Source organism: Hylobates moloch, unplaced genomic scaffold, assembly GCF_009828535.3.
Source record: "Hylobates moloch isolate HMO894 unplaced genomic scaffold, HMol_V3 SCAFFOLD_1, whole genome shotgun sequence".
In the NCBI taxonomy this organism is placed as follows: Eukaryota; Metazoa; Chordata; class Mammalia; order Primates; family Hylobatidae; genus Hylobates; species Hylobates moloch.
This window is the reverse complement of record NW_026652276.1, coordinates 187,952,593-187,967,078: the sequence shown is the minus strand read 5'-3', so window position 1 is coordinate 187,967,078 and position 14,486 is coordinate 187,952,593. Positions and strand designations below refer to the sequence as shown.

General features: G+C 38.5%; 1 protein-coding gene across 1 annotated transcript in view; it reads right to left on the bottom strand.

The window, feature by feature from the left end:
• Window positions 1-14,486, bottom strand: part of PRKAR2B (protein kinase cAMP-dependent type II regulatory subunit beta) — a 119,231-nt gene that overhangs the window by 31,189 nt on the left and 73,556 nt on the right. Inside the window, exons 3-4 of the mRNA XM_032761355.2 lie at window positions 8,452-8,504; window positions 2,481-2,564 (exon numbers count right to left, since the gene is read on the bottom strand). Coding sequence (XP_032617246.1) covers window positions 2,481-2,564; window positions 8,452-8,504 — 137 coding nt within the window. The remainder of the gene's footprint in view (window positions 1-2,480; window positions 2,565-8,451; window positions 8,505-14,486) is intronic.

The following is a 14,486-nucleotide window of genomic DNA, read 5'->3' as shown; positions in this document are numbered from 1 at the left end:
ACTGCATTCTGTGTGCTTCTGGAGCAAAAGAGTTAAATACTACATTGGTCCTTGCCTTAGAGAACATGTGATCCACAGGCTAGCTTTGATATCAACTCAGGGTACTGAACCAGGTCTTTGCTTCCTCAGCACTAACTCCCACTAGTGGTAAGTGACGGTACTCGGCAAACGTGGATTGAATGAACCGAGCAAAGAAACTTGAATGGAAAAGGATGTATCAGGGCTACTCTGAACTACTGAATTCATACCATGAGACTGTAACTATGTTTAAGGGTTTGGCATAACTTTTTTTATTTTTTATTTTTGAGACGGAGTCTCGCTCTGTTGCCTAGGCTGGAGTGCAGTGGCGTGATCTCAGGTCACTGCAAACTCCGCCTCCTCCTGGGTTCATGCCATTCTCCTGCCTCAGCCTCCCGAGTAGCTGGGACTACAGGCACCCGCCACCACACCCGGCTAATTTTTTTGTATTTTTTTAGTAGAGACGGTGTTTCACCGTGTTAGCCTGGATGGGCTCGATCTCCTGACCTCATGATCCACCCACCTCAGCCTCCCAAAGTGCTGGGATTACAGGCGTGAGCCACCACACCCAGCCTGGCATAACTTTTAACAAGACTTGAGTTAGATATTACTTAAACACCATCATTTTATTACAAATCTATCCAAAATTATTATTTAGGATTAAATATGTATACTTAGATAACTGTAAAAGTGTCAGAGGTGCATGAACCAGAGCAACTCCATCTTGAATAGGAGCTGGGTAAAATAAGGCTGAAACCTACTGGGCTGCATTCCCAGATGGTTAAGGCATTCTAAGTCATAGGATGAGACTGAAGGTCAGCACAAGATACAGGTCATAAAGATCTTGCTGATAAAACAGGTTGCAGTCAAGAAGCCGGCCAAAACCCACCAAAACCAAGATGGTGACGAGAGTGACCTCTGGTCATCCTCACTGCCACACTCCCACCAGAACCATGACAGTTTACAAATGCCATGGCAATGTCAGGAAGTTACCCTATATGATCAAAAAGGGGAGGCATGAATAATCCACCCCTTGTTTAGCATATCATCAAGAAATAACCATAAAAATGGGCAGCTCTCGGGGCTGCTCTATCAATGGAGTAGCCATTGTTTTATTTCTTCACTTTCTTAATAAACTTGTTTTCACTTTACGGACTCACCCTGAATTCATTTTTGCGCAAGATCCAAGAACCCTCTCTTGGGGTCTGGATGAGGACCTCTTTCCTGTAACAAAAGGATAACTTAAAGCATTCTTGTCTCAGTCCCATGTTTTCTTTTGAGAGCCTAGTGTGCGTAGAGAGCCGTGAGCCATCTGCTACTTACAGAGTGATGCAAAGATACAAAAGACACAGTTCCTGCCCTCAGACAATGGACAGATGAAGTGACTGATGGATCCTGGGTCTGGTCAAATTTAGGCCTTTCAAAGCCAGTAATGGAGCCTCAGAGATGGACATACAAACTTGTAATGTGTGGACCTAACATAAATCTCCAAAGTCATACAATGTACTGTGTTCCGGAAGACGTAATATAAACATAAATTACACTAGAAACAAAAGAGATTTTTAAAATATTTCAGAGTGTAAATATGACGCAGGATAGAACTGGTATAATGCAGTACATGAATCTTTATAAAAATGTCCTTTTTAAGAAGACCTCATTTTAAAAAGAGCAGGTAGTGATTTAATGCTTCTCCTCTAGGACATCGCCAAAAACTCAAAGATGTTGAGTTTGGCCAAACAAAAAAGTCGAGGTAAGTTACAAAAGTTGACTCTATTTTCACATTTGGAATATGGCAGCAGAGGTTTGCTCCTAAATGACTATATAGCAATGACTAAGCATAATCTGACATGAAGGAAGCAGAATATGTACATCACAGTACAAGACAAAGTCTGAACAGCACGCGCACTCGTATCAAGAGTGGGTATTCTAGAAATACCAAACACAAAAATTAGAGATTTCCAAATCCTTATAAAGGACCAAAAAAAAAAACAAAAAAAAAAAACCTCACCTTAAAGCCAAGTGAAACGTTACTTTTAATCTGTATAATACAGAGTTTACTGGCTGTAAAGAGAAACAATCCTCCATGGGCCCTGAGCATCCCTGCATATTCCTGATGGGTACGAAGAGGGCAAGTTCCTACCCTCTTTTTACCTGGGCCATTTCTCAGGGCTGTGTTTGTAGCCCTGAGGTAATATCTTGAGAGATGAGATAATATCTTCCACAAGACAAACACCTCAGGCTTCTTTACTTCTTGCTCCAACAGCAGTACATTCCCCCAAACTCAATATTCCTCTCCTGCAGTTCAACCTACTGTGCGTTCAAGCATCTGCAAGGGGGCCTTTACCATCACCCCAGGGTGATGTCAGCTTACAAAGAGGGCAAAACTCAAGACCCTGCACAGTTCGTGACACTGTCACGGGGGGAAAAAACAAAGCCATTTCTATTATTAAGATTTATCTTACCGGATCCAGATTCTTAAACAGCAGGATGTCTTTGCAAGCCTCTTGCAATCTATTTCTTTGATCATCAGTTTTTGGATGTATAATCTAAAAGGACATCAGATTTAAAAAACAAAGACATTAGCCAATACCATCTCACTCAAAGAGATTTAAAAAACTAACAAAAATCAGAACCAATATTAGAAAGAACTGTTGGCGCTCAAGTTCGCTTCAGGTTGGTGCTGAGATTCACTTTTGGTGATTGGTAACTTATGAGCCTACCAAGTAGGGGAACATAATTCACCTTGTTGGGGGCAGGTTGGTATCCATTCATCAATATAGCACTGAAATGTTTTTCAAGAGCATATTTTCCCCTAGGTTAGCAAGTTCATTATGTGCAGAACTGTGACTGGCTAGGAAGACTCCAAAGCTCCCAGCCAGTGGAGACCCATACAAAAGGACAACAGGTGCCAGCAGCTACACTGAAAATTTGGACTGCTGTCATTCTGTTTCTACTGAGCTTAATACTCTTTCAGGATGTAGTTCTTTCTTTTGAATCTTGATAAGGTCCCTGGAAAGAAGTAAAATGTTTAAATGTATATGGCATTAGATGCCAAATATATTTTTACACATGTGCTATGTACCTGCCCCACAGCGAGCAAGTGATTTTTAGAAGGGAGCAAGCAATCACGCACTGCCACTCCAAGAGAATGTATGTTCCAGGGAAAAAGAGTCCAACGAGGCTGGCTGGTGCACTGATTTCAGAAGGAACTCAAGGAAACTAGTGTGCTATATTCTCACTAAACTTGTATTCTAGAGTGTGAAGAGTGGCAGAATGCCATGTGTGTACGTGGCTTGCCATCTCTCGAGTCCCTTTTCACTACCAGGAGGCTCAACTGACTTGGACCAAAAGGTCCACTCTTTTGTGAACATGAGCAGTTCGGAACTGTAAGATGAGTCAGAGGGGCAAGGGGTAGTTCTAAAAGCAGCAGACATGGAGTTGGTTTCCTGAAGACCTACATACCACCCTTTTCTGTTCCAACGCTCACTCAAAGAGTGACCATGAGAGCTGATGGGCAGGTGCCTTGCCTCTTCAGGCAGCCTGCCCTACCATCAGAGCATCAGAGCTCACAGAATCAGGCAGCAGTGGAGTTTATAGCCACAAACATCAAAACTCACAATGGGAAATTTAAATCAGCATTTAAAACCATACCAGATGGCTAAAAATTAATGAAAATTATAAGCCTGAAAAGAATTGGGGAAATTTATAGTATTGATATACTATTTATATGTAAACTATTGATATGTATACCATTTATTTGCATTATGTATAGACTACGTGAAAGAACTACTAGCTAGTGAGAGAAAGGGTCACTGCACTTTCCCCTCTAAGGGTAAGGTAGATGTAAACCTTTGCTTACTATCTGCCCAATATTCATCTCAAACTAGATTCTAAGATGACACACAAACACAGACAAAGTAGATCTCAGGGACTTCTCATTTACTGCTGCACAAGAAACCTTTAAAATTTAGGTATTAACGAAACCACACCAACCAAACTTCACTTCCTCCTACTTCAAATAAGGAAGGCTAACACACTAAAACAAAACAGAAAGTCATTTCTCACTTCACAAAATCCATCTAGAACTTCAAACCGAAGCAACCAAGATGTCTGCCTGCTGAGAAGCTCTGTTCTCAGAAAGGAGAGGGGGGAGAGTGCATCAGGCATCAGTATCGTGTGCCCGCTTCGCTCTGGTCAATTTTAAGTCTTTCTGCCCACCCCATTCAATTCCTATAAGCCTTCACACAGAAATCCAGCTTTTTCCTCTTCTCTCTTCTTCCTGCTACCTCTCTTACCAATGACGACTTTTTTTTTTTTTTTTTTTTTTAAGACAGAGTCTTGCTCTGTCACCCAGGCTAAAGTGCAGTGGTGTACTCGGTTCCCTGCAACCTTTGCCTCCTGGGTTCAAGCTACTCTCCTGCCTCAGCCTCCTGAGTAGCTGGGATTACAAGTGCCTGCCACTGCGCCCAGCTAATTTTTGTATTTTTATTAGAGACAGGGTTTCACCATCTTGGCCAGGCTGGTCTCGAACTCCTGACCTCGTGATCCACCCGCCTTGGACTCCCAAAGTGCTAAGATTACAGGTATGAGCCCCTACACCCGGCCCAATGACCATTTCTAAGTAGTCTTTTTTTCTCAGCCCCACCTCCATCACTATGGTCTACTGCTCTCTTCCTGTTTCCCTTTCCCCTCACCCTGCCATTACTCCTCAGCACTCAGAGTCCACTCACTGTAATTAACCTCGTCAGTAAAATCCCTCTTCACTGGGGAGAGTAAACAGTCAGAAAGCAGGTGTGGTCTCTGACACTCCGGCTCCTCTGTACTGCAGCCACCTGCTCTGAAGATGCTCTCCTACATTTTTCCTCTGGGGCTTAGCATGATTCCACCTAAGGGATCTGTCTCTGGATCACTGAGGCCTCAGCAATACACCCAAAGTGTGATTTTAGTGTACTAGAGGCCACTTTGGTTTTCATTAAAATTCATTCCTGATTTCAGATAAAAATTTTATTTGTTAAACAAACGTAGCATAAATACATGCCAGGTACTATTTTAAAGTCTTTACTAATATAAACTCATTTTATCCTAGTGACAGATCCCATGAAGCAGGTTAAGAAATTTAGAGTTAAGGAAATCAACTTGCCCAAATCACTTGTCCAATGTCATCCAGTCCATAAGGTGCAGAGCCAGGATTCATGCCAGCCAGGCCAGCTACAGAGTCTATATTCTAAACCAGAGATCAGCAAACTACACCTGCAGGCAAAGCTGTTTTTGTATGTATGGCTTCTAGGCTAAGAATAATTTTATATTTTTTAATGACTGGGGGGAAAAATCAAACAAATGATAATATTTCCTGACGCATAAAATCTATAATAAATTCAAATTCAAGCGTCATAAAGTTTTAATGTAACACAACAGACGTGCTTTTCATTGATGTATTACCTACAGCTGCTTTCAAGCTACTATAGCAGAACTGAGTAGTTGCAAAGGAGACCCCATGACTCCCCAAAGCCTAAAATATTTACTCTCTGAAAATAGTGCATTTTTCAGTTAAAAAAAAAAAAAAAAACTTTACCAAAAAAAGTTTGCCAACTTCTGCTCTAAATTTCTGCTGCCTTTCCATTAAAAAAAAAAAAATTAGAAAACCAGTTAATAAGTAAGGTTTTAACTTAGACATTTTCTTTAAAGAACACTGTATATCAGTCGGGCACAGTGGCTCACACCGGTAATCCTAACAGTTTGGGAGGCCGAGGTGGGTGGATCACTTGAGGCCAGGAGTTCAAGACCAGCCTGGCCAACAGGGCAAAACCCCATCTCTACTAAAAATACAAAAATTAGCCAGGTATGTGGTGGTGCATGCCTGTAGTCCCAGCTACTCGGGAGGCTGAGGCTTGAGAATCACTTGAACCCAGAGGCTTGGGGGCTGTGTTTTGATTCCTACACCGTTTCACTGTTTCTTTAGCATTTCATGTTTTTTAACTTTTCATTAATTTACTCACTTGTCTGCTTCTGCCACTAGACTGTAAGCTCCAAAAGGGCAGAGACTTGTCCATTTGCTCACCACTTTACACCTAGCACCATTTGCTCACCACTTTACACCTAGCACCAGATATACAGGTGGAACTCCAAAATATTTTTGTGGAGAAACATAAGAAATACTCTACCCTTAAGTTTATTAGCTCTTCTCTACCACTTTCTACATGCTAGATCTAGACAACCCTTACATTTTCATTTATTAAAGGCATTCCAACTAAAATCTGTTATTTTCCAAAATGACTCTTAAGTATTTACATTTTCTTTGAATTCATATCAGACGATAAATTTCTATTTATACTACAAACAATGATTTGGTGAGTCTCAGAAGTAACACAAAATGTCCAAATGAAATGTAATTTTATCACAATATAGTATACATTTTCCTCATAGATATTTCCCAATATCCTTCTAGATCTAAATAATTCTGAAATCTGTAATAATCATTCCCAAGAATGTGGTGTGGTTTGCTTCATAGTTTTTGAGACCAAAAGAAGTATAATTTTTAGTAACACATTTAGAGAATACTCAACCTAATTGATAACCTGAAAGTACTTCGCTATAATCAAACATATAATACATTAACAAAAAAAAAAAACTACTGAATATAACTTTAAAAGGTGTTACAGGGGACAGCTCTTAGGGTAAATGCCCAACCCACAAAGATTCCTCCTCCTCTAGTAACTGCCCTTATTTACAGAAGTGGTTCCCAAGTAGGTTGGACTTTTTGATCCTGGCCCTACCCTGGGCCAAAGCTGGGTCCATCAGAAACTCTTGGGAAACTGGAATTTTGAACTGAGAGACACAGTAATAGAGATGGGTAGCTGAACCCGTTTCAAAGACACTACGCTAAGTCTTACACTCTTGCTCTTGATGGACCCCAGAGGCAGGCTGGCTCCTGCCTGCCAGGCCTACAGCTTGGCCTTTGAACACTTTCTGCTCAAGCATTTGTCTGATAATCTCTCCCCAGTGTTTTCTTTTTCACATTTGTCTCAACAGGGTTAGGTTTTACACAGCCAAATGAATCTTAACTAGTATAGCCTCCCCAACAAAACTATTAGAAATTAGCTGGAGTGAGCCTGCCAAAACACTTTATTTACCTCATGAATTAAATGGCAGCTAAAATTCAAGGCCTAACAGCTTTTGAATCAATGAGATACTGCATATTGTTTTTAAACTGTATTGCAAATGTTCATTAATTTAGGTTTTTATTAATTTAAACCAGCTCATCTCGATTGCTCTGATCTTAATTACTACATTTTATCATACTCATTTATACACACATATAAAGAATGTATGTTGTCTTCATTGCCACCTGGTATTGTTTCTGCTAGATACACAAAGTATACGGTAGGCAAGGTCTAGTTTTTCAGACTATACAGGGGTAACAGCACATCACAGATTTTTAGTAAAAATACCTTAATCCTAAAACAACATCATTTCCAGGCTAAGATTTATAAACTTCATGAAAATAACTGAAGTTCTAATAGTGAGAAATGAGCTTCCACAACCCTGGTAGTGGGAATCCCCATGGGTCCAGGAATAAAATGGGATTTCAAGATCTTCCACGTTGTAAGGCTCCTGATACCACTGGATTTTACAGAAGTTTCAATGAGCTTAATGATGTAATGACATAGGGACATAGTATCTGCTTCTCCACATGAAACCTCAATCTTAAGTACTTTTCAGAGCTACAAAAATAAGTTTTTGTTTATACTGTTTAAGGCCAAAGAAACAAGAGGCACTTTTGCAACATATGTACTCAAAAAAAGGGGGAGGTGGGTGGAGCAGAAATTATTACTTTCCATTTCCAGGCATAGTCATCTCTTAGTTTACTTTTTACTAAATAAATAATAGAACTGAGCTGAAAGACATAGCTTAAAAACTGCTGAAATCACAGTGGACAAATTCTTACAAAAACATTAGGTAGGGCCTGCAAGAAGTCAGCTGCTGAGCAAACTATGAAGACTCACAGATTTAAAAAAGAATCCTAACTGCTGTACTGACACACTGGATGTGATTTTACCATGATTTGTTTGTTTCAGAGTAACTTTCCGTTGTTATAAATTAATAGGAGAAGGTCTTTCCCAGTATTTTTGTTTACTAGAAACAAGAAACACTGTCTAAGAAAAATAATATTATTACTATGAGAAAGACAGCTGAAAACATTTTTCATCACCAGGATATATTTTGTAAAGAGAAATACTCTTTGGATAAAAATAATTCTGCAAGACTCACAGCAGGAGTAGGCTATTGGAGATGAGACTAGGAAAAGAAATAGTCAAAATAATTCCATTATGTATCCTGTTAACCTACACGCCTGTTAAATCTTTTCTATGATTATTTTCCTGAAATATGACAAGGGCATCAATTTAAAATTCATTCATTCCGTAAATTACATACCCTGGACTCTGCATCATCTTCTTCTTCATCAGGATTATAAGCTTCTGCACATACTATAAAAACAAAAATGAACATCTTAAAGATTGTTTCATCAAAAACCATACTACAATGAGTACATCGTTAACACTTAATGAACAAAAAGAGTACCATGGTATAAAAAACCATTAATTCACCTCAACCAGGGGAAGCAGTCTACCCCCCAAAACTGGTTTCATATTGCAATTTATAATTTACTTAAAAATAAAGCTGTATTTTATGGCATCGACACTTTCTTTTTTATTTCTCCTATTTAGAGAAACATAGCTTAAACCCTTTCATTTTCATTTCCAAGGCATAATATCTAAACATTACCTAAAGGAACAGAAACAAAAGAAAAAGCTGTCTGCCATGAAATGATGAATTTAATCACATAGTTGTGACTTTCACAAATTATCCATAATCTAAATATTATGGAACAAATATTAACATTTTGCGTATTTCAGGAACAAATATTAACGTTTTGGGTATTTCCTTCCAGTCTTTTTTCTGAGTTGAGTTTATATTGCATATGCAACTTAAAAACCTACTTTTTTCATTTAACACTGTAAGAATTTTGCATGTCATTAGAAACACTGTGTAAATACCGCATTTAAGGATTGCAGATTATCATATGCTGTAAATAACTACCTCTCTAATACTGAATATTTAGCTGGCTTATATTAAAACAACTTTGCAATAAACACCTTCATGCATCGATATTTGTCTACATTTCAGATTATGCTGTAGGCATTATTCCCAAAGTTATTTGCGGGGGCTAAACGGTATGACCATTTTTAGGGCACATTTATCACCATGTTTCTTTCTAGAAGGATTGTACCTATCGATTGTCCTACAAAAACTATGTAATAAGACTCCCCTAACTGTACAACAGAATTGGATGCTATTGCTTAAAATCTTTGTCAATTTAAATAAATAACTTAATTTTTTTTAAATTATTAAACTTGAACTATTTGATAATTTTTAAAAAAATTTTAAATTATTTATTTAAATTGACAAAGATTTTAAGCAATAGCAAATGTTTATAGGATAATTGTATTTCCAGAAATACCTGGTTTTCTTTTTGACTTAAATTAGTTTTTTCATACCACTTTATCTGTCATATTACTCACAATCATTTTATCCAATTTGCTTTTCAATTGTAACTACAAAGTTTTTATAGATTATGCATATTTATTTTTAATGTCATGACATCTGTGAGGAAAGAAAACTCCCCAATGTGTTTTAAACCCAACATTAAACATCACAGAAGTATCACTGCTTTTGATTTTGAAAACCCTTTCCTTATTTGCAAATCTAAAGATTTACTTCTTTTTTCATTCAGTTGTTTAAAGGTAGAGCTTTCTACATGTACTATTTAATCTACATGGAGTTTATTCCGGTATAGATGTAAAAATTTAAAGACAAAGAATAAATGAAAAGCTGACAAATGTCTTCCTAGGGCCCTCAGGGTGGCATCAAAAGTAGTATCATCTTTGGTACCACTATTCCCATTATTATTGTATCATAAAACATTTTCTTTCCCCCAGGCACCACTCTATACATCTAGACCAGTGACTCTTAACCAAGTCCTATTGTGCTCTCCTCCACAGTGGTGATTCCACCTCTGTTGACATTTTAATTGTCACAACTATAGGGGGTTAGAGGGATGCCACTAGCATCTACTGGGTACAGGCCAGGGATGCTGGAAGCATTCTATGATGCACCGAACACCCCGCCCTGAACAGAAAGAATTACCTGGCCCAAAATGCCAACAGTACCGAGGCTGAGAAACCCTGATCTAAAGTACATCATCTCATTCAACCTCACAACAACCTTAAGGTAGGTGTTAATGTCATCACTTGACAGATGAAAGACCAGGGCACAGGAAAGCCAAGATCATACATCCTAGTAAGTGACAGGACCCACATTTTATCCAGGATTGTGTGTCTTGACTCCAAAGCTCTTGCACTTAACCGCTATTCTACATATGACTGCTTTGGTGAATTTACCAGCATAATTCCTGGACTTCAGCCTTCAGTCTCTGAAATGTAACAGAAATGGACCAGTCATGCAGAAGCAGGCTCACATTAAAGAACCTCACTGACATATGAAACCAGATTGCCAATTTAGTAACTACCTTCCCGAATGAAGGATGGGACCAGCACAACTAGCTAGATCTCTCCCTGCTGGAAAACCAAAGAAGCAGCCAAGTCACTACTGAAAGACTGCTTGGTGAGCAGGAAATGGGAAGTAGGAAACTTTGTTAAATAAATTGAATGTTTCATGGAATCAGGCTGGACAGCCTGAGGCACTCAATAGGGATGGCCCTGCCAATGTGTCTGGGACACTTTAACTGGGTTGGCTGCAACTCTCCAGAGAGCACAATGACATCTACTTCTAAAGCTTGGCTCTCTAACTTTCTGTCCCCAGAGATGGCCAACTTCATAGGCAGGAATGCTACATAATTTGTATGGCCCGATGCAAAAACAAAACAAAACAAAAACACCATATATGGGCCCCATCTTAAAAAATTAAGACTTTCCAAAGGACAACAAGAGCAGAGCATTAAACCAAAATGCACGGCCCTCGTGAGTGCAGGGCCCATAAAGCTGGCCATGTTCATAGGATTGACACATTCAACGAGGTGGTGCAGTAGGCAGTAGGCAAGATATTTGGTTAAGATTAACTTGTTTTACACATACACACACCCCCACCCTCTGATCCATTATTGTTGATCTTAAATTTTAATTCACAGAAAGCAATCCTAATTCTCAAATTTCTAAGTACCTAGCCCCTAAGTCGTAATTAAAAATCATCTGGAGTAAGAATCTACTATTTTTCCAAATAGGTTATCAATTGTCTCAATATTATTACTTAATACCCTGTTGATTTGTGATACCCACTTTATCACATAGTGTGTTTGTCTGTTTCTGGGCTGTTTCACTGAACTATATATTGTGCCAATACTACAAGGACTTAGTTCTTGGCATTCCTGTTGCAACTGTTTCACTACATTAGAATTCATCTACCCCCACCTTCTGCAGCCAAATCAAAATAAAGTAAAGCTGTCATCGTGCCTTATAAAGCCTTATAAAGCTCCTTATCATCACTTAAACTGTTTCTTCTTATTGAACTCCCTCCAATCTCCTTTCCAAGCCAACCCTTCTCTCCATCCTCAACTAAAAAGTGAGATGGAGAGTCACATCTTGACCTTTCACCCACACAGAACTAATTCTGGAAACTCCACTTTTGTGCTCATCCTTCGCACTCACACAATGCAGTGGGACGAGCTCATTATTGTCATTTACCACACTGCGTGCTTCCAAAGATGTTACAAGCTGTTTGCCTCTCCAGGCTGAGACGCAGCCCTCCAGGGACCGATTGTGTGCTCTTGTTCATCTCTGTATTTCCCTAGCACTGACCTGGCACATTGCCTACTAGCTCAATGCACTTTTTTTTTTTTTTTAAATAAATGACTGGTTGATGAACAAACAAGCTTGCAAGGTCCTTGAGGGCAGAGATGTCTTTTTTAAATATCTCACAATAATGTACTTGTATTATACACACTCAAACACACATTGAATGAACGAATGAATGAATGAAAACTTGCTCAATGTTAAAATGTCCTATACAATTTGTCCAAGAAATGGGGACACAGAGGATGAGTGAAAATGAGAGCCTTTTGTCTTACTCACCAAAAGTCCTGACACAAAGATTAGGAGGTCAGTAAATATTTCTGTAACAAATAAGTGAATGAATGGCTCTATCTCTGGATGGGCACTCAAACCAAAGCCTCCAGGTAACTTGTACTGCCTTGTATTCTTTCTGAAACATATTTGCCCCATGCCTCCTATGCAATCTGAAATTTAGCTTGAAACTATATACTTCATCCTTTTTGTTTGGCAATTAAACAGCGGTGAGAACCAGAACCTTATTCTTTAAGTGAATCTTATATTGAGGTTTCCCTGTTTTGTTGTGCATATATGTATATACTACACTGGTTATACAGAATGGCCCAAGAATTTAAGCAGATTCCCACACTGCAGACAGAGTAATGTGCACTGGTGTAGCCAGACAACGGTCACAACTTGCAGCACAGAACAGGAAAATACAAACTATACTGACTTCGCATATTGTGGGACTTGGCCCTCAACCTTTTCATGTGCTATACATATAGAATGATAGATGAGGGATTATTCAACTCCCAGGGTTTTTCACTAAAAGCCCACAACATTTTGTTGTTGATGTTTTAAAAATCAGTATGGTCAAAACGACTCTGCACTAGACAAGTATACATAACCCATATTCGCATCCTGGCTAGCAAGGAGTTAAAGGAAGCAGACTGAACTCCATGATTCACTGGGTCCTCAGCTCTGGCAGAGTCTTGCACACTCTAGATGCTCAATAAGTATATGCTGAAGGAATAAAAGGCAAATACAGTTTGCACAGAATGCATGGTTTAGAGGACTTCAATCTAGAAAAATTGACTTCTATATAATACATAAAAGTTAATTTGCCAATGTTCTCAATAAACTAAGATTTTAGCATACTTATTTAAATAATAATTAGCTTAAAATAAAGCTGTTACAAAAGCACAGGTGTATTAAATAACAGAGTTGTGACTCAATAGAGTTAAACTTAGCTTATTGAAGGGGAAATGCCCTCCTACAGAGGAAAAAAAACTACCTTTTTCAAATATTAGTTAAAGGCATGCATCAACCAAGAAAACTCGTTCTTAGGGGGCAAAAAGACTTACTGTATTTTTTTATAAAGCACAGATATACGTTCAATACATAAACAGATATACAGTATTTCTGTGGCAGTAAAATTTCATTGGGGGCATTTAGGGGGAAACAGCCCAAAAAGATGGGGGGTAGGGGATGATATTGGAAAAAAGATTGAGAAACACTGGTAAAAGGCTATAACAATTATATATATACACACACATATATATATATATACACACACACACATACACATACATATACACATATATATATACACATATATATATATACACACACACACATACACACATATATATATATAGCTAAGTAAAGGGAAGAGGCACAATGACAAGTTAATAGCCTTCCCCCTCCCCTGTTCATTCACATTTCTGCCCAGGTAATTTGGTATAGACCTGTTCTCATCCATTAGTAATGCTCTTAAATTTGAATTCACAGAGCAAAGGCATTGGAAGAACATGCCCAAAATATAGAAGTTCACATTTTGTTCCCAAATCACATTCAGGAAAAAGACCCACAGGAAGCCTTATTTATTCATTCAAAAAATATTTTTTTTGAAATGTGGGGGATGACATAAAGGGAATAAAGGGATAATGCAAAGCATCTATGTGTATGCATACATATTCTTTTGTTATACATTTTATATAATGTGTAACTTGTTTTGCCTACACATTTTATATTACTTTCAATATTATATATGTACTATATTTAAAACATTTATAGAAACAGTCTAGAAATCAAGACAGAAACAGAATGATCATGATAACACCAGTGCCACAATGACGATATCTACAAAGTGCTGGAGGAACACAGACGAGAAAGGAGCAACCAGCAGCTCAGAGGGCAGGGGAAGGCTTCACAACAAAGGAGACTCCCTAAAGAATGAAGAAAGAGTGGGAAGAAGAGATTGCTTTGTTTTGTTCCCTCTATTTTCCTAGCACCTAGAACAGTGACTGGCACACAGTAAATGTTAACAAAAATGACCGAAGAAATAAATGGTCATTTTAGTTGATGAGAAACGTTATTATCTTCTTCCTTATCCTTAGGCATAAAGAAACTGCATACTGCATATGTCAGATTAGACTGGCTTACACAACAGTTACAAACACTGCCATAATCTCAGTGACTCAAAATAACATAAGTGTATTTCTTGGTCACACAGTATGTCCACCTCAAGAGAGTACTTGGTTCCACTTCCTTACTGAAGGCTGCAGGCTAATGGAGCCTCTGCAATTTGGAAGGCCACCAGTCCCTAAAGCTTCTGCCTGGAAG